The following is a 27,226-nucleotide window of genomic DNA, read 5'->3' on the forward strand; positions in this document are numbered from 1 at the left end:
GGGAGTTATGAATGAGGTAAAGGTCAATGGGAACCGTTCAACAGGCTGACCTCACTAACACTGGATGTTGCTCAATGATGACAATCCACACAGTAATGCTCCAAAATCTAGTAAAAACGCCTTTACCAGACAGTAGAGACAGTTACGCCAGCAAAGGCAGGATAACGTCTTTTTTAAATACTTCTTCAATATAATGATTTCAAAATAAACAAAGAATAAGCAGGTATGCCAATACTTTTGTCCATGTAGTGAAGCTTTGTTGCCAATGAAACTACACACACATGGAAACTTGCATATATTCTTTACATCACCATTGAAAAAACAAGCATGCATGCATACTTTTCACCTCAGAAAACACCTTGAACTATTTTCCCTGAACTCTATTCAACTATACTCACAGTAATATGTGGCTTGCACTTTATATATATTAATTCCGTTTTGCACTGAAATTTTAATTAAAAACAAATATCAGGAATGACTCACTTTTATTTGTTGCAAAGAAATCCAACTGGTCTAAGAAAAGCTGCTACCTCTCACACAATCCTCCAGTAGCTCACGCACCACACAGTGACTAACACCAAACTGTTAAGAAAACAGCCACAAGGAAATAACTCCTCCCTCTGTGAAGGCCACACATGCAAAGAGGTATCAGATGAGAGTTTCAGTTGCATTCTTAACCGTTGGACATCCTCAATGTCACAGCTATGTATATATCCTTCAATATGTCTAAAATGTCAACTTTACAGGAGAGGTCACTATAAAAATGTGTTTTTTTACTTTAGGTAATTTAATTTGGCTCATTCATCCCACTATTGTGATATATAAATAATATAAACAAAGGCTAGATTTAAATTATATCAAAAAGTAAAAGATCTGCAAAACTGAGATAGACGATTTGTAATAAAGCACTTGCAACCTGATGAAGCTGATGCTAATCATTTACTCAGCAGCATAGGTTATATAACTTGGCAAACCAGGGGAATGTGCAGTTCTCCAAATGGTACCATATTGATTTTGCCTGGCATTTCCCGAGGGAAATAAGCTCACAAAGGCAAGGACACAGATCCATGAGGTACAGGTTAATTTTCAACATAAAATCTATGTTAGATTAAAAATATCTGGATTTCAAGCTCTTGTAAATCATGAATTATTCAATGTGAGTGCTGAGAAAATTCAATATAACCATTTATTTTCAGATTTGTCATGGTGATAGGCATACATTTGCAATAAAAAGGTCAATACTTTGCACTGATAGTCATTGTGTTCCTTAACTTGAGTTTTCTTACTCAATGTGGAAAGAATGAACCTGTAACCGGGCTTGTTTTGATTGCATGTCTCTTAAAAAGAACTTTGTAAGTACTAACCAGACAGACCACATCAACAGAATGAAGATGTGCTTATTCTTGTGTTTTGAACTGTTGTATTGAAATAGAATAGAGGACTAAGCAAATGACATTGCAGTTATGTGTTTTTGCCATATTTGCCATAAGATTACAAAATCTTAAAAAAGTAAAAAAAAAAAAAATTATATATATATATATATATATATATATATATATATATATATATATAGTGTTTGATACTTAGTAAAATATGTCAAAGCAGTGTTATTTTTAAAAAGAAAGGTCACTTTGCTTTAATAAGAACTGTACTCAAAAACTAATTTAGTGTAAATACACAGCAGCTTTTACGAACCTGAAAAAATAAAAAATGCTAACATGGTGTTGATTGTTTCACCTCAATTTCTCAAGTCATCCAGTTAGTTGAGGCACTAACAGAGACACTAATTACCATCTACATGATTCTAAAGCTGTTATTTTACTGTAATATTCTAACATAAGCAGTTGCTTAGCACGATCTTAACATTTCATCTTAAGGAAATAACCCTCAATAACCCACAGTGATTCAGAGTAAAGTGAACTGAGTAAGACGAGGCTGACGTGATGTAGTTAATACAGTACAAGAGTCAGAATGAGGAACAAAAACAAAGATTCACTTCTGACAGAAAAAGTCTAAGACAGCAGTATGGCACGCTCCATTCCTCATACCATATTAAACATGAAGATCTGGAGACTTGCAAAGCCGATGGTTCCACAACACACAGCAGACAAAGCCTTACTTCCTTCATGCTTTGGGGACAAGCATCAAAAGGCAACAAATCACAGGGGCATTTAATCAAAGCAATCAAAGAAAAAAAGAAAATCTAAAAAAAGAAGCATGGAAAACATAGCCAGACACAAAAATGTACTCTAGTGAGCAAGCCGGCACAAACACACAAGAGCACTTTCCATATAAAGATCCTTAAACTGTTTACTGAATTCCACACGCTCTTTTTGCAGATCTAATTTGCTTTAATCGGATTTTAGTTCAGAAAGCTTCAGTTCTTCTTTGGATCGGGTGTTTGTGTGTCTTTCAAAAATGTGCCATATTGTATGGTGTGCAATAATATCATTATTAATTTTGAAACAATAAAAAAAATCTAATTTCTCTTTACTGTAAAGCATCAAAGTTATATTTTGTATTATATATATATATATATATATATATATATATATATATATATATATATATATATATATATATATATATATATATATATATATATATATACAGTTGTGGTCAAAAGTTTACATACACTTGTAAAAAAACATAATGTTATGGCTGTCTTGAGTTTTCAATAAGTTCTACAACTCTTATTTTTCTGTGATAGAGTGATCGGAACACATACATGTTTGTCACAAAAAACAGTCATAAAATTTGGTTCTTTCATAAATTTATTATGGGTCTGCTGAAAATGTCACCAAATCTGCTGGGTCAAAAATATACATACAGCAACATTAGTATTTGGTTACATGTCCCTTGGCCATTTTCACGGCAACTAGGCGCTTTTGGTAGCCATCCACAAGCTCCTGGCAAGCTTCAGGTCGAATGTTTGACCACTCTTCTTGACAGAATTGGTGCAGTTCAGCTAAATGTGATGGTTTTCTTGCATGAACCCGTTTCTTTAGCACTGTCCACATGTTCTCAATGGGGTTTAAGTCAGGACTTTGGGAAGGCCATTCTAAAACCTTAATTCTAGCCTGGTTTAGCCATTCCTTTACCACTTTTGATGTGTGTTTTGGGTCATTGTCTTGTTGGAACACCCAACTGCGCCCAAGACCCAACCTTCGGGCTGATGGTTTTAAGTTTTCCTGCAGAATTTGGAGGTAATCCTCCTTCTTCATTATCCCATTTACTTTCTGCAAAGAACCAGTTCCACTGGCAGCAAAACATCCCCAGAGCATAATACTACCACCACCATGCTTGACAGTAGGCATGGTGTTCCTGGGATTAAAGGCCTCACCTTTTCTCCTCCAAACATATTGCTGGGTGTTGTGGCCAAACAGCTCAATTTTTGTTTCGTCTGACCAGAGAACTTTCCTCCAGAAGGTTTTATCTTTGTCCATGTGATCAGCAGCAAACTTCAGCCGAGTCTTAAGGTGCCTTTTCTGGAGCAAGGGCTTCTTTCTTGCACGGCAGCCTCTCAGTCCATGGCGATGTAAAACACGCTTGACTGTGGAGACTGACACCTGTGTTCCATCAGCTTCCAAATCCTTGCAGACCTGCTTCTTGGTGATTCTTGGTTGACTCTTGACCATCCTGACCAATCTCCTCTCGGCAGCATGTGATAGCTTGCGTTTTCTTCCTGATCGTGGCAGTGACACAACTGTTCCATGCACTTTATACTTGCGTATAATTGTCTGCACAGTTGCTCTTGGGACCTGTAGCTGCTTTGAAATGGCTCCAAGTGACTTCCCTGACTTGTTCAAGTCAATAATTCGCTTTTTCAGATCCACACTGAGTTCCTTTGACTTTCCCATTGTAGCTTTTGTAGCTGAGTCTAATCACTGGGTCAAATGAGCCCTATTTAAATGGGCTCATGAGAAGTCAACAGCTGTAGTCAATCAGAATCACTTACAAGAAGTGAAGAGGCCATGACATGAAGCTAATTTGATTGACACAACTCGCTACATCACCAAAATTGACAAATTTTGTTGCTGTATGTATATTTTTGACCCAGCAGATTTGGTGACATTTTCAGCAGACCCATAATAAATTTATGAAAGAACCAAATTTTATGACTGTTTTTTGTGACAAACATGTATGTGTTCCGATCACTCTATCACAGAAAAATAAGAGTTGTAGAACTTATTGAAAACTCAAGACAGCCATAACATTATGTTTTTTTACAAGTGTATGTAAACTTTTGACCACAACTGTATATATAATATATATATATATATATATATACACACACACACACACACACACCACGATATTCTGCTCTTTATAATTGCGTTACATTTGTTACATTGCATTGTTATTGTTTTATAATTATGTATTTTTTTCATGAAAAAAAAAAAATGTTTTTGTTTCTACTAAATCCCCGGCTGTTGCTACTGGTGTCCAAGTAGCAACAGTGGGTGTATCCAAATTTTACATTTTATATATCCTTATATATAGGTCTTCATCATTGTGGTTTTCTGTAAACTGTATAGTCAAACATGAAGGTGTGGATTTTGGAGCAGGGGCATCTCTTCAGGATATCAGAAACTAAATAATAATATAAAACTTATTTTTCTCATTGTCTGATACATCAACACAGGTTTCTCCTCCCTAAATATATATATATATATATTGACAACCCTTTTGAAAAAACTTCAAGAGTGTCAAAACACAAAAAAAATAAAAAGACTACAGAACATGTATCGAGGTTTAATTAAAGATGAATATTAAATTATAACGGTCAAACAACCACGCAGAAGAGAAATTTTACAAGAGTAAAATTAATTAAAAGGGCAGTTAGAAAACAAAGCTAACAACACGATTGGCAAACAAAGACGAGCAAGAGCCAAACACAAACCGCAGAAGCCAAAACCAAAATATCAAAACAAATCCAAAAGCAAAAACAATACGGAGAGAGATAACAAGCAAGACAAAGACAGGAATAACACTGTATGCATCGGGTAAGGTTGGTAATACTTCACAAATTATGAGTGCAAACATACAGAGAGCTTCTTTACACACAGGTCAGAACTGTGAGCGTGGGAACAGTGTGTCTGATGACATGACCGAGAACTTTATTACTTTATAAGCATTATGGGAACTGTAGTAATCGGGGTCAGCAGAGCCAGGTGGGTGTCCCAAACAAATATGTGTGACAAATATATAATACATATAAACCGAGGAATAATTAAAGCCAGTAGTCGGTATCACTGAAGGCAGTAGTCATACAAATGGTTAATAAATACATAATGTATTTGAACGTATATAGGACAGTACCAGTCAAAAGTCTGGACACACCTAATCTAATTAATTTAAATTTGTATTATTTTCCATATTGTAGATTATGCACATTTTTTAAGTAAACAAAAATGTTTTAAACATGCTAAATCACATTTTATACTTTAGATTATTCAAAGTGTTACTTTTTGCTTTGATGCCAACTTTGCCCACTCTTGGCATTATTCTCTCAGTTGGCTTTATGAGGTAGAACCTGGAATGGTTCTCCAACGGTCTTAAAGGAGTTCTAAAGGTGATGAGTTCTTGTTAACTGCTTTACCTTCACTCTGTGCTCAAACTTGTATTTATGTCAGGTGTTTGTAAAGGCCAAACACTTTTTTGTCTACATAGGTGTTTCTTCATAGTTTTTAAGTCCTTAATGTTAATTCACAATGTAGAAAATGTGTGTAAACATTTGACTGGTATTGTATTTACAGCTCTGGAAAAAAGACCACTTAAAATGATGAGCTTCTTTGATTTTACCAAGTTGAAAAATTGAAAAATATAATCAAGAGAAAGCTGAATGACCACAAGCCATCATACCAAGTTCAACTGCTTGAATTTCAACTTGAGAGAAACTGATTCAGAAACTGAAGTGGACTTTTTCCAGAGCTGTATATAGCAGATATAAGTATTTGCAGATAAAGGATTGAAGGTACCAATTTACAATATTAATAATTAAAAACTACACAGTCTCATTCCCAGAGTCTTTATTTCAGCTGTGATCTGCCATTGCTACAGTAACCAAAACAAGGACGCAGGACAGACCCTGTTTTACCCATCCTCTCTTTGAGGCAAAGCTCCAAACATGTGGCTACTATTTGTTCCCATTCAAAAGGCCAGATGGAGTGTGTTGCTTAAGCCATCACTGCAGAAACAAGACTACACACAATGGTCACGAGCGTGGCACATAAACCACAAAGAAAGGCTGGCACTCGCCTTGTTTTGACAGACTGCTGCTTCTCATACCATAGGAAGTTGTCTGTTTCTGTAAAGTCCTGCAGATGGGGAAAGTTTACTACTGGCTAATACAGATGAGAGTTTCATACAGCAATTTTCACACAGATGTGTTACACAGTGCACCACAGGACGTCTCGCTTTAACACCTTTTGCTCATTCAACCATTCAGGAAGTTAATGCTCTATTATTAGCTCAGCACTAACAGTACTCTCTTACTCCAAATTCTCTCTATTAAGTTTTGATGACAAACATGTACAACTAATTAGGCCTGTCACAATAGCTATTTTTTATTATTGTCATTTTGTCAGACCATTTTATGCCACTGAAAAAATTATAATAGCATAATAATTATAATTACAGACTTTTAATGGTGGACAATGAACTTTTTATAATTAAGAATATTCAAAAAATGCAATTGAAAAAGAAATATTTAAAAATATTTATATATCCTAAATATATAAAACCCAAAAAGAATAAAACCACTATGTTTAAGCACAGTTGACGTTTCTGCTCTTTTGATTTAATGGGCTGTCCTTGCTAGGTAAACATAATGGGTACTATTGAGGTCAGCAAAAATGATCAGGGTCATTTTGTAGGGGTGGGCGATATGGCCGTAAAATAATATCACAATATTTTATGATATTTATATATATACTCTTGGCGATATGATCAAACACTGAATTATATATATATATATATATATATATATATATATATATATATATATATATATATATATATATATATATATATATATATATATCAAGAATACACTACTGCAAGAAAACAAACTGAAAATTTTATTTTATTATTGCATACAATATGATATGACACACCCCTAACTGAGAATAAGAATTTTATTAGATTTGTTACAGAAATTAATGATCCAGAATGCCATGATACTAATAATGCACTCCAAATATCTTTATATATCCAGGATTAAAGTAAAATGAATAATACTGGACAGATATATAATCTGTCTCTAGAAGATATAAAATGTGAAATGAGAATAGTGTAAATTTTTCTTTTGATAAACACAGCAAAAAAAGCAGTACCCTGATGTTATAATTAGGGGTGGGTGATATGGGTAATATCGTTCACAATTTCCAAAAATATTGGTGATATCATTAGGGATATGCCATATGTATTGTAAGCAATAATAAGTCAGTAACAATTACTGTGACTGGATTACAATTTCACAATAATCACAATTTCTCCATTCAACACTGGTTTCAAAATATTAAGACGGTCCTTAAAAGAGAATGTACGGTATGTACTGATCTGCTATAAACTGAAAAAAAAAACATGCTTAAGTCAGAAGCCTTATCTTTAGTAAAACTATGGAAAACAATCCCTTGCACATTATGCAGAAGAGTTATATATTGGCAAGAACTTTGCAATGTGACAAATGTTATAGTTTATAGTGTAAAAAGCACACAATTATATTTGAAATATCTGAATGAAAGAACCTGAGACCTGAGGTAAAACATCACTTTCTAGTGGGCGGGAGGTTAAACACAACACAAAATAACTATTTTCTTACATCAATCTTCACAAGTAAACTAAACTTTTTTTTTAAAAACATACACAGGATTGCAAGATATCACAATATTTTGAGATATCAACATTTCCTTCCACCGCTATTATGCAGCATTACTTTATAAAACCACACAGGATGATTATTTTCCAATTGTTTAGATTTTAGAGGTATTAAACACAGACATGCCAATGTTTGACTCCAGACATTGCAACTGTGAGAAATTCTGACATGACAAGTTTATTCCTCTACAATGATGGGCTAAATATCAAACCACAAAGAATTGCTTAGCATCTGAAGCATTTTATACTGCAGAAATCCCCCCTTCATCTGACCAGTCTACTAAGAGACCACACCCACATCTATACCACACCATTGTGCAGTTGTGTTTTCAGTATGAGTCATGTGTGAATTAAATCATTCACACTGAGAAAATGATCAGAGGACTTTACTTTATACAACAAACAAGAAAGAGACCCGTTCACCCAGCTAATGTTTTATTATCACTATTAGTATTATAATTATTATTTAATTTAATTGCTTTTTACCATAAACTGGGTACATTAAAGTTATAACATTCATGTATAATAATAAAAAAAATTGTGCACTTCATTTATTATTACATTGTGTATTCTGATATTTAGTTTATTAACTACATGAAAGACTATAGCTGGTAACTTCTCTGTATAAAACTTTGACAGAACCAATTGGTTTGATTAACACATAGCAAAATGGGAACATCCAAAGGGCTTTATGTTAAGCATGCTGGTGGTAGCAACATGTTCTGGAAAATGATTTGTTTTGCAACAAGTGGAATAGTTACATCAAAAATGAACTGATTCAACAATTAAGAAGAATGATACTACTGTTGAAATGTGGACATATTTGAGGGTTTCAGCAGAACAGTGACCCTAAAAATCTTTTAAAATTAAGCTAAGGTTAAGTCTAAGCTAAGCTAGTTGGACGGGACCCGGATTCTTCCACTTGACTATTTTCCTGTTGCATACACATCTTCAATTACCGATTGTTCACCTGCTGGCTTAAAACACTGGCTAAATCAGTTTTTATTACAAGGTGTCATCACACTGAGGAAGTTCTAAAGCACTGATACATATCACATACCATGATCCAGAAATGGACTCATCTGTAAGAATGTGAAGAGTGTGAACTAGATCCTCAGACTTCTGTTTTAATTTACTGAGTTACTCTTTTATACAGAACAAGCTGCAAAAACAGAACTGTATTAGTTCTGCAAACACAGATCAGCATTCTCAGATATATATAGCAGGAGTCTACACGGATACTGTAGGCTCAGCATGTCAAAGGTGGGTGGGAGGAGACAAAGTGGCCCAGAAAGAGCATGACAAAGACACTATGGTCAAAAAGAAGAACAACTGAATTGCTCTGCAAAACTTCTGTTCACCTAAACGTAAAGTTATTTAAGATATTTAATGTTTTGTTTGGTCAAAATCAATCATTACATAAGTAGATTTGTGTGTTCTGGTAAAAAATTAATTCAAGATTCAAATTTTTCAGATCTGGTTTGGAATAATGGAATATATCCACAAGCCTAGGTGTGTTATGGAATGGGGTTGAGTTAATGCACTAATTGCAGCATTCTTTAACAAAACTGTTCATATTCAGAACAACATCTTTTTCCAGGGATACTGATGCATTTTTCAGCAAGAGAAGAGGCTACTGGTACTGAACTGTCCTGTCTGCAATCCTGATCTGTCTCCAATAAAAATAAAATATTCTGAGAATTTAAAGATTAAGAAACATTTATTAAGATACCTTAAGATTCGTTTGAAGGAAGAACAGTACAAATAACATCTGACACACCTTATCACTAGGTCTCTTGGGTGCCACATATTAAGTGAGAAGGAATGGAAGCATTACAAATAGAGAAAATCTTTATAGTCCTAACATTTCTTTGGAAAATATAAAATGATTGGATTCATAGTGTCTCTAATAAAAGTAAGAGTAAATGTAAGAAATGCTGCAGGTTTTTTTGTATGTTGAATCTGAGGTCTGGATATTACATAAAGACCAGCAATACTGCCTTTACTTTCCGTGATATCATGCTGCCCAAGATGTGTGCATGTACACCTCCACCACAATAACTCTTGTGCCTTCTAGCATAGATCTTGTGTTTCTTTCTTTTTTTTTTTTTGGTCTGTTTAGTTTTGGTGTTAAGTGCACAAAGTGCACACAGCCACTACAGCTCATTTAGAGGGTTTTAATATATTCATTGTGTTTAAGGCCTACAACTCCACACATAACAGTCAGCTGTATCTGTACTATGAGCTCTTCATCCTTCTGGTATATCTCAGCTTGGGCAGCAATTTTCCAACCTGTATGTATTAAATGCATAATTTTCATCCTTGGCTCATGGTGTCCTTTTCTCTCAAAATAAATCTGGAAAAACAATTTGTCTCACCCCAGCACACATTTCCACTGTTTAATTTATTTCAGATTCACATGTTAGATATTTATAAGATTAGTCCATATTTCAGAATAAATAAATATAATAATCTACTTTCTGACCTTGACAGTAATGACACTGTATTTAAATCACATAAACTTCCAATATTGGAACTACACTCTGTAAATATATGTGTGGAGAGGAAATTGGGCCATAAAATATTAATTTGTGTTTTAAAAAAGTTATTCAATTTAATTGCATGCATGTTGACTAGTTAACCTTTTTTTTTTTCTTTTCAGTGTGTACTTCCAAAAATTGACGTTTACACGTACAACATTTCTTTTGTTATCGCTTTTGATATCACAATTATTACATTTTTATGCCTTCAGCATAAAAAAAACATGGAGTATTCCTTAAATGATTGTGCAGTAAAAACAAAAAAAAAAAAACAGATACGGAAGGAATTAAACATATGTTTTCTGGGTAGTAGTGGCCTGTTAACATTACCAGCACTAATTTTAACCGAATGCTACTTAGAAACGTGGACCAAAGCTAAGTGTCCTATACTAATATCCCTTTACATCTTAGACGCGTAACTACAAAAGAACACATCTGCAGGGCGGAGTATGAACAGGTCAACTCTGTGACCCGTGCATTTCACCTCAGGGAACACACAAGTGCCACAGGCCAAAAGCTGCATAATGGCTTGAGTCACACTGTGACAAGAGTGTGTGTTCACATATACATGATAAAAGACTGCCTTAAAATTGCCTTTTGACATCGACAACACAGTAATGCATACATGACTGTACAAAGAGAATGACAAAGATGAGTGCGACCAAGACATGAAAAAGAGAGGTGGAGTGGAACCCAGGACAGAGATAAAGAGTGAAAAGCTACCTTTCGCTTGAGCGATCTTCACCGCTACACAAGCCTCCTCTTCATCAGGGCCTTTGGTGGGGAAACAGCTGGGCTTGCCTGCTTTTTCTGTAACAAACAATGTGTGAAACACAGTCAATATACAGCATTCACTGTTTATTCAGAATCTGCAAAGACGTCAGAACAACCCCCTCTACTTTAAAACAATGAGAAACTCCCATGCTGAACACTGTTTGGTGGTTTCATCAGCACACCACAATGAAGTCAGAGCAGGGAGGGGTTTTAAACATTTCACATTTCATCTACTTACAGGGATAAGAAAAAAGAGAGAGGGAGGAAGGAGGATAATGAAAAAAAGCAGGATTAGATTGTACTCCGGAACAGTTAGATTAAATGTAAGCTTTTGAGATGACAAAGGAAACTTTAACATATATTGTTGCTGATACACAATAATCTTCATTTTTTTTCAGTTTTATCATATTAGATTTGTGTCATCTAATATATTACACATATTGTGTTATTGCAATAACACTATAACCAGTTTTCGACAATGTAATGTCCCAGGTATAATTGTCATGAATACTACGGTAGTCATTTTTACTATTTACTAAGTCACTGATATGATGATAATATAATATACTAGCAATAATAATGCATTTACACAGTACTTTAACAGAGAATGTAATTTTAACTATCACAAGGGAAGAGGAATGGAATATATCTATTTTTTTAAATATCCTAAATAAAGAAAACTAATAAACAAACAATTTTTAAAACACAAAAATGGGATTTTCTCGCTAAGTACACAAATTTGGAAATTATTGACAAATATGGTGTTTTTTATGTTTTTATATCTTTAAATATTGTAATTACTAAGACAGGTCTACTTTTGGGTTAAACAATGATGGCAAGGCAAAAACGGGACCAATAGCAGGGGTCACCACTAGGGCTGAAACAAAATATTGATATTGTGATATATAGTGTAGTTTTCATTTGCAATACTTTATCAATACATGGTGTAAAATACAGTCACCCTAATTTCCCTAAGGCTTGACCCCCAATGTGACTAATACTCAGGTTAGAGCTTCATTACTCCACAAGATGGCTATAATCAAATAAATAACGTAAATCAGCAGTGAAGAATATTGGTTGTCAAAACCATACTTCCTGGTATTTGCTTATTTAAGAGTATTTTATTATCTTTAGTAACACAAATGAAGTGAAGTATTGTAGAAAATCAGAAAATCGTGTTGCTGTATGTTGAGTATTGCAGAATTACAGTTTTATTATATCATCATTAACGTGGGCAATGTATCGTGATAATACTGTATAGTGAGACGTCCTGTGATTACCACCCCTAGTCATCACCCTCCTTCAGAAGAGCTTCCTTCCTCCAGCACTGAACTCCAACCACTAATGAATACAACCTAATCCATCTAATTACTGCTTTGAATGTGGTGTGCAAGATTTGGGATGGAGGTGTAATAGCATCTCTGTAGGAGCAGAGTTTCTCATCTCTGACCAATAGAAATGCTCCAAAATGGCTTGGAATACAATTCTGGCAGTGGAAGTTAAGATTGTTGTTGCCATTTGGAATGCAAGGCTTATGCATAATATACAAACAAAGTAAATCCAACATTTAGTGAAAAATAAGCAAAAAACAAACACCAGAGACTTCCCCTCCTCCACTAATTAATTCTGTGATATCTGGGGCAGACGGTCCAGAGAGTTAACCCACTCTCAGAGCAATTTAATGTGCACATATTATATTAGCAATGGAGCAAACACACAAACAAACACTTAGTCTCATCTCAAACATTCTTGATGAAATCTTGACAAGATTCAATAACAGCTGGTTTAACAGACAATCTGATCTTAAAACAAGTTTACAATAGTTTAAGCTCAAAGATCAAAATGGATACCTAGATACTAGATAAAAAAATATGTAGATGTAGATTTTTGTCTGGATAATACAATTAGACTTTTGACACTGAAATAAAAATATATAACAGCATAATAATAATGTAATCACACCTTTTAATGGATAATGGATAATAAATAATTATTCCAATTTCATATAGCAATTGGAATACAAATGATTTTAAGATCCTGAAAAAAGGAACATACAGAAAACAAAACCAATCATTTTAAACAAAGTCTACAAACTTACAAACTCACATTAATGGGCTTTACTTCACAAGAAAAACTTAATAGGCAATATATGGGTCAGCAAATATAATTGACGTCCACATATTTGTAGAAGTCGAGAATGTAATTTTTGTGATGGATGCACAACACACAGCAAATTACTACAGCGGGTCTGAAAGACAGAATAATCAAACAGATTCCTAAATGCAATCACAGGCCCAGAAAAATGCGTGATTAGTGCTGATTAAAGTGCTCTTGAAATAGATGGTCTTCAGTCTGGGTTTGAAGACGGAGAGTAATCCTTCTCTTCAGATATCTAAAGAAAGTTCACTCAACCACTTTAGTGATAAGCAATTCAAAATCTGGATGTTTGTTTTCCATACACGTTTTGACTGCTGCCATCAGGTACAGAGGGGATATTTTTTGTAGCCGTTATAGTCACATATTTAGTGATAGCTAAGCTACAATAGCAATGCAAATTTAGTCATGAATTTTAATCTAAATGTACCTCAGCAGTGCTACTACAGTCACATGTAAGTGAAATAAATGTACACAGAGAAAGTGACCACTAAAAGATTGGTTCTGGTAAATAACCAGATGCTAAGGGTAATTCATCTATCAGTAGTACAAAACGATGTTTGTAAAGATATACTAAACTAAATAAATTGATACTAACTATGATAAGTGACAATGAATGGTTTATTTAATGTAATTTATGTGAGTACAGTGCAAAAATGAACTTAAACCTGTCGTTTCTTGGCTCACTGCTGGCTCTCTTCCTCACTCCCTGCCCGGTCGGTACACAGCAGCTCTCTGAGTGCTGCTGGGGACCAGGGGAAGGGTGGAGTGTGGGATCTACAGTTGCTGCTTAAAAATAAATAAATAAATAAATAAAACACTGCAATATGACCTTAAGATTAAGATTAAGAATAAGATTATTGTTCAATATAAATCATTTGGCTTTTTTTCACGTATACATGCCTAAAGAGAAAGTAGTACTGGCTGAACATGGAGAAAGACTGATGACCAGACTTGCCACCACAATCCAGATAAGTAGCACGGGCCTAATAATACGCATAGAAAGACAAACCAGGAGGACGTTGCAGTAGTAAAGTCTGTGACTGTAATGGGAGAACTGAACAATCACCTGGGTGGCCTCTCTAAAAAGAACAGGTTAAACTCTCTGGATGTTTTACAGGAAAATCTGCATGACTGAGTCAAAAGAGGGCTATTATTAACAGCATGCATGTTCATAAAAAGATTGCCATGTGTATGTCTGTCTCTGTGTGTGTTTTCCCATCTGTGGATCTAAGTGGGTTTTCTCCACCACCTACCATCTGGACTCCTCTTGACACCAGACTATGTCTGGAGCTCTCACTTACTCACTTTCTATTTTTTTATACAAACATTATATAATCAGAAAGATGGAAGATGGAACAAAAAATGAACAGAACAGATTGCCTTAGCTAATATTTAATAACATAAGGTGCTGTTTATACATTATACGTTATTTCACCTCCACTGAGCATATAGAAGAACTTTTTTTTGTTTTTCTATAATTATAGACAGTATGTAGAGAAGCAGCTAAACTACAATGTTACAGACCTTACACCCTGTTCTTTAATTGTCAGGACCCCACAAGACCACCACAGAGTGGATCAGACACAGCAGTGCTGCTGAAGTTCTTAAACACTGTATCCATTCAGTCACTTTCCACTAAATTAGACACTCCTTCAGCAGTAAAAGTCAGAGAAAGAAGCTCAGAAGTCTGTTGCTGCACAGTTTGTTTTGGTAATGCTCAAGTCCATCATCAGTTGTCAAGAGGTTTCTGCCCACAGGATGATGCCCACAGGCACCATCCCCAGGATGCTGACCACACTGTTGGCCGGATATTTCTGGTTAGTGCACTATTTTCAGCTCAGCAGTTACACTGAGGTAATTAAAAAATCCAGTAGTACTGCTGTGTCTGATGCATGCCTACGAGCACAACACACACTAACACCAACACTGTCTTCTGATCATCAGAGAAACTGAAGTGCTGAGAATAGGTCTATCATAATAACAATTTTCGGTGTATGATATATTGATGGATTATATTATTGTCATTTTAAGACCATTTAAATGCCAATGAAATATTGTTAATATAATAGCAAAACAAGAATTCATATTGTTTTTAAGATTTGTAATTAAGCATAATAGTTTGGGACATATTCTATATACTTTTTTCTTCACCTCCTGCAGTCTACATTGTGTGTGTAGAATCTAGGGCTGCAAATTATGATTATTTTCGTAGTAGACTAGTCTGCAGATTATTTTTCTGATTAATTGTTTAGTCAACGATTATTTCTGCCATGCCCTCCCTTTCTTCTTGCTGTGAGTATGGCTTCTGTTTCTAGCTTTCACTATTGCTTCAAAACAAAGAGGGAATTTAAATGACTCAAATATCCAGAACACTGCCTTTTCAATGTGGAAGTTGCTGATATTTAGTGAGGAAATGTGAAATCTGTTGTGATTGGGCACTTTTGGAGATGCAGGCTGAGTAGAGTGTTAAACCTCTATAACATTGTTGTTTTCTCCCCAGTAATTAGTGTAGTGCTACTAATTGATGATTAGTTGACAATGAACATTCTTTATATTTTTATATAAAGAATGTTTATATTTTTTGACTAATCGTTGCAGCCCTTGTAGAGTCACAGTTAATGAAGCATTGCATGACTGGCTAATATACAGTTTAAACACAACAGACAATATCACAATTTTCAAACATTATTGAAATGTTAATTTATTGTATGTCGATAATGTGATTGTGACACACACTAAGAAAAATAAGTGCAGATTACAAACAAAGCTTGTCGCTTGTGCTGTACCTTATATTAGAGTACAATAAAGTACCTTTCAGTGAAAGTCTTTTTTGTTCCCATGTACCAGTAAAGATTATAAAGATTGTAAACATTATCATCATACCACCAGTGACTGAGGTAAGTTAAAATTCCAGTGGCACTGCTGTGTCTGATGAACCTACTGAACATGTGTTGAGAACCTGATGATCCAAAATTGTCTGGCTTTCTAATGAAAATTTAATATTTAAAATATATATTGTTTATTAGTACAGTGATACAGAATACCAAATGTATCTTTTGGCTGGTTAAATGGTATAAATCTGCACTTCCTGCTGTTAGAAAAGACTTTGTACTTCAGAGGGATCATATCTGACCCTGTAAAAAGACCAATATTATAGCTTTGAGCGAACAATTATGAAAATGTCCCTGTAAATACAAAAATGGTTCTGATTATTGAAAAAGCCGTACAGTCCACAATGGCAGAACTACAAATATGCTCAGTGGAGCTGAAAAAGAGGAAATGAGGGCAAAAACAAGGAGGTGGTCATAGTATTCTGACTGGAACTGTATATTGTGTATATTATCTAAAGGACAGAGCATCTGGACACACCTCAATGTGTGCTTACCTTATATTTGCTAAATTGTGGATTAACTTGCCAGTACTATACTACTATACTAATGTCATCATCGCAATCAGCAGCTACTATTGTTTATTCATATTTATCCACACTAGTGTGTTGGTTAAGCAGTTTCTTTTAACCCTAGCATTCTGTCAGATGGGACATCCTCCCTGACAACAAAGCCAGATATGAGAAGGTGAGGGGGCTAAATGACAGTTACCATGGATATGTGTTGCCATGGGAGCCAAGGACAGAGAGGTATCAGAGGGAAATTTGTGAGGTCATGGTGATAACCCTGGCTTTATGAGGCCTAATGTGGGAGGACTTTCGCCGTTCACTAAAGCCTTTGGGTTCTTTCTTTTCTTCTGTTCATAGGAGACGTCATACTGGTGATCATGTACATAACGTTATCGTTATAAGTAAATACAGAGCCTGTGGTCACAAGTAAAAAAAAGATTTTTCACCACAAATGCATTTAGACACACAAACACAAACAAACACACATGCGCACACACACACACACACACACACACACACACACACACACACACACACACACACACACACACACACACAACTGCAACTCAATCCATTTAAAAGAGATTTCCATTGAAAAGAAGAAGAATGAACTGATAAACCCACATAAAACGTATCACTTACAAACCCCAAAAACTGAGACCTCACAGCCTTCGCTCATTTTATATACACCCTAAAAAATAAAAAAAATTTAAACCCACCACACTGGCGGAGAGTCGTTTAATACTAAATGCAACAACCTTTGAATCACCTAAAATCTTATGCTTGGCCAACAAGTTACAACTTCTTAAGCAGCTAACCGCACATCATGCCAACTGGTGTTTCATTCTGAGGTAAAATTACAACATTGTACTGTTCAACTGCTTGTAAAATTGCATTTGAGAATTTTCCCTCTAAATATGCCATCTGTGATTTGCTGATACTTTTCTTAATAGCTCATTTTGACAACCAATCAGATCATATACACAATTCTTGATATATATATCTATATATATATCTCTATATATAATATATCTATCTATATATCTATATATCTATATATATATATATATATATATATATATATATATATATATATATATATATATATATATATATCCACTTTGTTTCTACCATTTCACTGTGCATTGGACTGTGCCCTGAACTAAATACAAGTTAAACACACCAAGCACAGCTACAAAATACACACACACACACAGACACGCACACGTCTGCTTTTCATTTATGACAGTGCCAGTCAGAGGTAATGCAATATTATTGTGAACTACCTGTTAGACTCTGTCTCCACCGTAGATGGCTTTCCCTTCTTTGGTTCCGAATGACACGTCGAGACATTTTGCTCAAACGTGTGTTTTTCAGCTCCTGTGCCATGAGGAAGTCCTCTCAACAACACCAATGTCTACAAAGTTACTCAACACTAACTACCATACAACCACATTGTCTTTCTCTAAGCGGTGAGGCTGGACAAACCCTTAGTGTCTGTTAGTGTGAGAATAGGTGTCACACTTTCATCCCCTCCCCTTGCCAGTTCTGATGTCACTAACAAGAGGAAGGTAGTCTGGCACAATAGACCAGTTTTTTTTTTTTTAGGTGAATCAGCACTTTATACTGGCCAACAATTTTTAAAGATATTTAAAGCTAATCTAATATTGAGACTTGCTTAACTATTTTTATATAACGTATTGCTCTAAATAAATAAAAAAGCACCAAAGAGGAGTTGCTGGAATTGAATGAATTTTTATACGTGTGAATGTCATGACATAAAAGTGATAAAAATTTGAGATACAGTGGGGCATGAAGGCATACAGTTTCCATATATCCTGCACACTCATGCCACATATGGAATCCCAGCTTTTCCCATGAATGCCTACAGTAATTGTCAATTACTGGGAAGGTCAAGAAAGTCTTACCATCTGGCAGAGACATTGTTGGTAAATGTTTGTTGTCCCTCCACAGAAAAGACCTAAAGGATTGAATTGCTCACCATAGGCCCTTCTGTCATTTGATATCAAACAAAACCTAGATCAGACAAGAAAAACATCATTCCAGTCCAAAGCAAGTCCAAGTTTCTCTTTCCTGACACCACTGTAAATGAAGGCAAACAATAGTGGCTAACAGACTAAACGGTGGAACAATTTGTTCTGCTTTTCTTAGTGTAATGCTGCGCCCCCTCTCAAGATGCATTTTGGGGCCTTTCAAGCAGTTAAAAATCTCTTACCAAAAGGTACATTACCCAAAAGTAACCTCTGAGAGCCATGATAGTGGTCCAGCCACCACAACTCCTCAAGTTAATTCCTCAAGTGGCTCAGATCCTTGCTATTTAAAAAAATACTTACACTGTCTAATACTGTAGCTATGAGCTAATGACACTTTTTTTTAAAAGTTTGTCTTAGCCTTCACACTTCAGAGATTCTCCTGTTCACATAACATCAAATGCAACTAATAATCCAATTAAATAGCCAATGCTGAGGTTCATTGACAGTCTTAGAGCAGAGGAAACACTATGACATTAAGATGCATTGCTTTACAGCAAATATAGAAAGAAAAATAGTACTGTAAGCTCCTTGATGTGCAATAATGTACAATGGTAAACAGCTCTCCCTTTATTTTGGCCAGCTGGGACTTAATACCTGTGCAACCAATGAAATTACTTATCTGTGTTGTGCCAAGTAGGGCAAAATGAACCTCAATTCTAGAGGAAAATCCCTTTTTAGAATGCTAAATCAACCATTATTCAAAATCCTGAACACACAATTAAAGTGTCAGCTTACACAAATACTGCAATATAAACCCACTGAGCGGTGCAATATGCCAAACAGTCAAGCAAGCACAATAGAACACAAGACAATGAGGACTCATCTTCTTTGATGAATGAACTGTATCATTTGTGTCTTTGTGAAGCTGTCAGTTGTTTTATATTTAGATTAATATATATATTTATTTGCCTGAGGACTGTTTGATGCACTTAAATATACCAATCCTAATATAACAATTGGTACCAGTATATTATGCACAGATCTATACACTTTGACTATACTAAAGAAGAATACATCGTGCAATTAACCTCAGACATCCTGAAGAGTGTATGTACATTAATCAACATAATTAAGTTTTCAGTTCTTTTGTTCCTAGACACACACATTTGCATTCTCACTGCATCTGAGAACTCCTCATTCATTGAACTGAGGCCTCCTAATTTACCACAGCGCTTAGAGACGGGCTACGCTCCATGGCCAGGGGTCCTAGAGAGGACAATTGGCCTCGCTCACCCCGTGTGGGTAGGTTGTCCCTCCCTCTTCTCCATTGCTCAAAGCAATGCTTGCCTGTGTGCAGGCATATGTATAGCTGATGTACCAGAATGGGAATTAGTGTTCTCCTCCAAGCAAGTGCTCAGCAGTACAAATACTGTTGCATTAGCTGCAGTTTGAGAATATGTGTCTGGCTGTAGATTACTGTTTTAGAGCAATGCAGACTTGCTGCCTTGTATTGATAAATAGATCATATTATATTCTTTATGTGAATATACAGGGAAATACACGACATGCCAAATGATCCTCATGAAGCTGATCATAAAGTGTAGTCTTAGGAGAACAGCTTTGGAATGTCCACACTTATCATACTGGTGATACGTTATGAGGTGCTATCTTGTGAGTATGGTTCAACATGGGCCAGTGTGGTCATGGCAAGGTGTTCTGAATCAATGGAGCGAAGACTGAGTCAGTGCCAGCTATCTTTATGTGACTCATATATGCTAGCACTCACCACCTGAGCATTGGGTGGCTACTGGGTGGAAAATGGAAGTAAGTTAAGGTGAATATTAGAAAATAAATAAATAAATAAGAGATCACTTAAAAATAATGATTTTCTTTGATTTTACAAAATTATTTTACATTCTACATTTGTTGCAGATTAATATTAAAGCTATTAAATATATGGTATATGAATTTACATAGTTATTCGATAATAATGTAAATAGTATAATAATAAAATAGTATTTCTACTTTGTTACTTGACACCTCTGCTGCTAAATAATTACTTACTGTAAGACTTCAGCTCTCAGCCACTACATGTGTGTGAGAAAATAACTGCAAGTCTACAAGTGTAGTCTTAAAGTGTTTCTATTTCTTTTCCACCCCACGTTCTGCCACGGACCACAAGACTGACAAGAGGTTCTCACACATGGTTTCTTGCAGACAGTTGAAACTCTCAAAATGGTCCTATGCTAAACTAGTGGCTTACATATCTCAACTACTTTGTTGTGTTTAATTGTTAACTAATTTAATTGTTTAAATTAAACTCATTTACTGAGCAAATGACATTACACAGTGCATAAATGATCACATTTTTTATATTAGTTATCATAATTATATAATTATCAGTGGCAGATGGATGGGACATTCAATGTCCTTAGTGTGGGTGATTAATATTTCTTCATTCACAGTGTCATGTGTTAACCTGGAATACATCATAGAAAGCTAAAACTACCACCCACAGTGGAGGTAAAGATCATGACCAGCAGTCTAGAAGTATCCTTGAGAACGGACAAGGGACTCAATTATTTATAATTCTATTACAATGAACAAGAAAGAGAGAGAAAAAGAAACAGAAGGACAGAAGGGGGGAGGGGAGAAGGTCAGGGGTCACTTTTGTTGCACGTGTTAATATGCTTGTTCTCTAAAAACACTTCTGTTTTCAGTTTTTATTTTTTTAGATTCTCTTCCCACAAGCAAACTTCTGCTTTATATGAACTGAGAAGCAGAGTTTTATTTACAGAAGGAAAATTAAGTCAATATCAAAAATTAACTTCTACATGAACTTTAGTAGCAGGATCACAACCTTCTTTTTAATATAGTGCTCCAACAGACCTTCTGTAAGCATCAAGATTCCTCAGGACAGACAGTAGAGAATAAAGTGAAACACATGAACAGTAGTAGTGATTCATGAGTGTGCCTGCTTTCAAAATCTTAATGGAGAATTAGTTAATCAACTTGACCACTTGGGTAGATTCCACTGCTGGAAGTAAGGTCACTCTTCCTAGAAGAGATAAACTAAGCAAGCATGAAACCTCAGTTTGAGGAAAACTTCTTGGAAGGATGTTTTTATGTTCCTAGAAGTTCTCTGTATCTGTATGTCTTTTTCGGTCATTTTGATTCTAGGCCTTTATTGCAAAATCAAATGTTTCGCTTCTAATCCTTTTTCTGAACACTGAAGTTTCTGCCATCAGCTTCAAATAAACCCCAATGTTAAAGAAGACGACATTTATCTATCTATCTCAATCATGCTACATTCAGGTCATGTCCCATTAATTTTCATATAATTTTTGAATCATGCAAATGTTAACGCATTTATTATATGGGTTCTCAAGGGTTCTGGTCTGATCTTGGTCTCGTAATTTTTTTTCTATTCCCAGACAGTCTCTGCATAAAATTCATGAACATTAAAATTTAATTTTTTTGGTCATTTTGATGCAACACTTTCCAAATCCTTGTTTGAAAACATTTTTAATTACCAAAAAACCCTTTTGAGGTGTTTGAGAACGTAATGTCATCAGCTTTACATAAAAATCCTTATTATTATTATTGATTATGTGTCGTTTGATAATTTGACATTCCTTTTCTATCATTTTTTAACTATCCAAATGTAAACGCATTAACCATACGGGTTCTTCAGGGTTCTGGTCTGATCTTATCTTGATGTAGAAACTTTTTACATTCCCAGAAGTTTTTTTGTCTAAAAAATTATGACTCTTGAAATTCTACTTTTATTTTTAGTTAATTTCAATGCAAGGCCTCCACTAGAAATTCCAATGTCTTGCTTTTAAACCCATTTTAAACACTTTTGTATTTACCAAAGTGTCTTTGTCAGATGTTTGATAACTTACAGCCGTTAGCTTCAAATAAACCACAAGGTTGAAGAAGACATTCATTTTCTGAATGTTTTCAGTTTATAAATCATGCAAATGTTAAAGCAGTGATTATAGGGGTCTTGCAGGGTTTGGTCTGGTTCTGTCTTGGTGTAGCTCTCTCTCAGAGAGTGTGTGTGGTTTTGCACATTAATGAGAGACTTAACGCTCCCTCTGCTCTTCTTTACAGACATGCTAATCTAGTAGCTGCATGGTGACAGCCATGCTTGCCTTACACACACACACATGCACTTTCACTCTCTCTCACACACATTCACACTTGCTGTCACTCGCCCCCTAAACCGAATCCACCGACACCACTGCTCCAAATCCACCATGAAAGATCTGGACCCCCCCTGAAGTCTCTTGTCATTATTGCAGGTCCCTCTGGCTCTCTCACTCCTCTGCTGCTTCCTCTACAGCTCGCTCGCCCCTGCTGTATGTGCGATGTGCATGTATAGGTGGTCCTCCCTTTGTTATCAGCCTATCAGCCCAGATCTCAGCATGCAAAAGCCACAGACTAGACACACACCAAGCCTCTGTATACAAAAAGCTAAAAACGGACTGTTCTCAAATCAGACAGAACTATATTAATGCTGTTTAATTGCAGCCCAACAGCCACAGCCCCCCGCCGATCAGAGAACACCCAGCTCTGCTGAACCGCACAGCTGTGGGGCTGAGATGAAGGGAATAAATAAAAAAAACACACTGACCTGTCAGGGGTCTGACTGTAATCCGGACGACAGCTGGGCGTGAGTGTGTGTGTGTGTGTGTGAGAGAGAGCAGAGAAGCAGAGCTGTTGTCCTTATCCAAAGTAGTCACGCCTGAAAAGCCTTGTCGCCGCGATCCCTCCCTCTCTTCCTCTCGTCCTCTCGTCCTCGGTCTAATGCTGCCCTCACCGCATTCTCCCTTTCCTTCCCCCTCGCTCTCCTCTCTCTCTTTCTCTCTCACTCACTCACTCAGTCTCTCCCTCACTTCTCTCCTCCTCTGCTGCTCTCTCTCTCTCGCCCTTAGACCCTCCCATCATTTCCCATCCCATTCTATCCCTCTCTCTCTCTCTGTCGCTCAGATTTTGCTTGGTAACCCGTGAAGATGAATCCACATTCCAGAGGAGAGAGAGAGCATGTGGCAGAGAAGCAGACTCATTCACCCCTCGCGTCAATCCCTCTTTCTCTGGGTGCCAGTGTGTGTGTGTGTTTGTGTGTGTGTGTGTGTGTGGCATGGACAATCAGCTCTATTGTGCTGCTGGAGGAGGACCAGCAAACAGGGAGGAAACCCAAGGCTCTCATCTGCTCATCTAGCAGAGGGTGGGGGGCAGGGTGGGGGAAGTGTGTTGGGACATGCACGCTTCATGGGGAGGGGCAGGAGATACAGAATGAGAGGTGATGGGGGAGTGAGAAAAAGAGAGAAAGAAGAGGGTGAATGATAGAGTAGTCAGACAGTTACAGGGTTACACAGAGAAAAAGGGGTCTGACAATTTAGGAAAGGGAGGATAGCAACAGAAAGAGAGAGAGAGAGAGGAGTCAGACAGATACAGAGATGAGGAGAAAGAGAAAAAAGAGAGAGAGGAGTCAGACAGATACAGAGATGGGGAGAGAGAGAAAAGAGAGAGAAAAAGAAAGAAAAAAGAAAGAAAGAGGAGTTAGACAGATACAGAGATGGGGAGAGAGAGAGAAAAGAGAGAGAGGATTTAGACAGATACAGAGATAGGGAGAGAGAAAAGAGAGAAAAAAGAAAGAAAAAAGAAAGAAAGAAAGAAAGAGGGGGAGAGAGAGAGAAAAGCGAGAGAGAAAAAGATAGAAAAAGTTATAGAGAGGAGTCAGACAGCTACAGAGATGGAGAGAAAGAAAGAAAAGAGAGAAAGTTCAGGCAGATACAGAGATAGGGAGAGAGAGAGAGATGAGTCAGACAGATGCAGAGATGGGTATTTAAAAATTGTGCATAAAACAAAACGGAAAAAGGTAATATCTGAGAAAAATAACCAAATATACAAAAAGGATTTTTACACTAGGACAAACTGGAAAAGTTAGAATATCACTAAAGCCAAAATGAGAAAAAGACATTTTGAAAGACAGAAAGAAAGACAGTGAGATACTGTATAAGGAGAGAGAAAGACATGATTTTAAAAGTGTACATAAAACCTGAATGAAAAAAACTGGAAAGTTAGACTATCACAAAGCCAAAATGCAGAAAAGCAGGATAGAAAAACGTTTTTTTTTTTTTTAAATAAACAAGACATACAAACACATTTAAAATAGATACTGTTAAAATGATAATATACCTGAAGATGAGATGTGTTAAAGAGAGCTGGGTCATGTGCGTTGCCAGGTAAACCAACACACATATCACCAATCAACAGCTGGCCATCCAAAAGCGCCTGCTGAAGGTCATTTACATAACCCATATACCCAACTGCTGGAGGAAGGTTTGGGATGTGCGTGCCATCCAGTTGAGAGATAGTGAAAAGAGACAAACAGTAAGAGATAGAAAAAGGAATGTCAGATACACAGAGAAACAGACTCAGAGAATGGAGTCAGACAGTAAACAGATAGAGAAAGAAAGAGAGAGGTCTCACAATTACAGAGAGAGAGACTGAGTGTGTGTGTGTGTGTGTGTGGGGGTGGGTAAGGACCTGATAAGTGTGTGAGCGTTGTTCCAATGTTTGCTGCATAGGAGAAGGGAGAAGTGAAGTGTGACTATCATTCAAAACAATGCACTAATGAGTCTGCCTGATTCAGTCAAAGAGTGTTCCAGGCCATGTGACAGCAACTAAAAGGGTAGAGAAAGTGAGAGTGAGAGAGAGACACAGAAAGTGAGAGAGAAAAGAGGATGGGGGACTCTGTGGGGGAGGAAGAGAGGGATGAACACTGTTGGCCACCTAAAGAAACCACCTCCACAATTCACTTGCTTCCGCTGTGAAAACCAGAAGCCCTCAGTGAAACTCTCCCAACACTCTATTACTGAACTGCAACACATATTTAAGCAATGCCACAGATTAGAGGCCTGGCAGAGATCAGTACGGCATGTAATCAGGCAGATCACAGCCACAAATTTAAGGGCTGGGCAATTAAGACAAAAATAACATGCATGCACACACTTTTTCCCGCTTGTCCCTACCGTTTTAGCAGAAAAAAAATCAGGATTTTTTCCAGAACCTCTTAGTAAAAACTGCTTTAATTCACAGGGATACTGGATGAACTACTCAGAAAGGTTAGACTGGCTTCCAACAAAAACAACAACAAGAAGCTGCCCAAACTCCAGCCCAAAAAAGATAACAAAGTCCTTTCCATAAGCTAATGGCATGTTCCGAACTAGCAAAATAAACGAATGAAGGTCAAGAACTATCAGTAAGTAATCCAGCTCAGAAAACTGCTAGCATTGCAGCAAACCCCCTATGCATTTGCAGATTTTCCAGATTTTCTGAGATCCCTGACAGATGTGGATTAGCTTTCTAAAAAAGCTGGTAAGGTTCAATATTCTGTTCCAAAGTACAGCACATTCTTCACACAATAATTTAAGCAAAAAAATAATAATTAAATCCTCAGTTTAGAAGGAAACCATGAAGAATTACATTGTGGGTTCAGGGACTTGGGTTGGTGGTCTGTCTGAAGATTCCTGCTAGTTTTTGATTAGATCCTCAATTACAGAGTTTCAGCCTGAGGTGACAGCTTCAGCCTTGGTTTCTAGACGCCACCCTCACCCCAACGCGCTCACATGCACACACTAATTGTCAGTGTGCATCAAGCTTTCTGGCCTCTAGGTTTCCAGGCTGGTCATGTCAATGCTAATTCAAACAGTCAGAGTTAACACTGTGACCTCTTCCACCTGTCACCACTCCTTTATTCCCTCTCCAAGTCCTCCGGAGGGTCTTCTGTTTTTCCTTTCCCCATCATATACCCTTCACCTTTCATATCAGTACACTGCTGCTGTCATATAAAAATTATGGATGTCCTGGTCCTTTTTTTGTCCTCCGATCCTATCCTTGTGTTGAATACCAAACTGAATATGAAAGAGACAAAAACATGTACCTCAGACACTCTTTTCTGTTCCAGCAGAAACAAGAATACAGCTGTAAAACGAGCCTATTGCAAAACTCCAAAACTGTTACATAACAGTCTTGACCTATTATATTACCTCCCCTAAAATTACATAAACCCAGCCCATCAGAGAAAGCTCTAGTAAAAGCCGACTAACAGTACAAGATGCCACTCATTTTTAGAAGAATATTGTGTTGTTGATACTGGACCACAGTCCATCATTACCTTCACACTTTGCAAGCTATAGAAATTGCAAGTAAGCTAAATAGATACAATGCCTACAACTTGTTAAGAGCACATCCAAGGTTAGAGGTCCTGCATAACGCTCCATATCTCAAAAACTTTTCCACTGCTCCAAAGCCCAGTGCTAGAGACATTATGGGCCCTATGTTATACCCTGCGCAAGGCTATAAATAGCTCATTGCTATCTTACATACTGCTCTAACACTCTACCTTTACTGCTTGTGCCTGCATCGTTTCAATAGCAACGGCACTTGTAAATAAATGCCAATTTATGCCA

At 36.5% G+C, this 27,226-nt stretch overlaps 1 protein-coding gene across 4 annotated transcripts in view; it reads right to left on the bottom strand.

Moving 5' to 3' along the window:
• Positions 1–27,226, bottom strand: part of fgd4a (FYVE, RhoGEF and PH domain containing 4a) — an 83,997-nt gene that overhangs the window by 34,470 nt on the left and 22,301 nt on the right. The window contains exons 1-2 of one of the 4 annotated variants that reach the window (XM_022679608.2): positions 23,383–23,631; positions 11,145–11,231 (exon numbers count right to left, since the gene is read on the bottom strand). Coding sequence is in view for 2 of the 4 variants with exons in the window: in XM_022679604.2 (XP_022535325.2) it covers positions 11,145–11,231; positions 18,036–18,138 (190 nt within the window). In the remaining 2 variants the exon portion in view is untranslated. Of the gene's footprint in view, positions 1–483; positions 570–11,144; positions 11,232–18,035; positions 18,154–23,382; positions 23,632–27,226 lie in introns of those variants that run through there. The other 3 variants (XM_022679604.2, XM_022679603.2, XM_049483263.1) reach the window with 3 other exon arrangements.

Source organism: Astyanax mexicanus, chromosome 9 (assembly GCF_023375975.1).
Source record: "Astyanax mexicanus isolate ESR-SI-001 chromosome 9, AstMex3_surface, whole genome shotgun sequence".
NCBI classification, from domain to species: Eukaryota; Metazoa; Chordata; class Actinopteri; order Characiformes; family Acestrorhamphidae; genus Astyanax; species Astyanax mexicanus.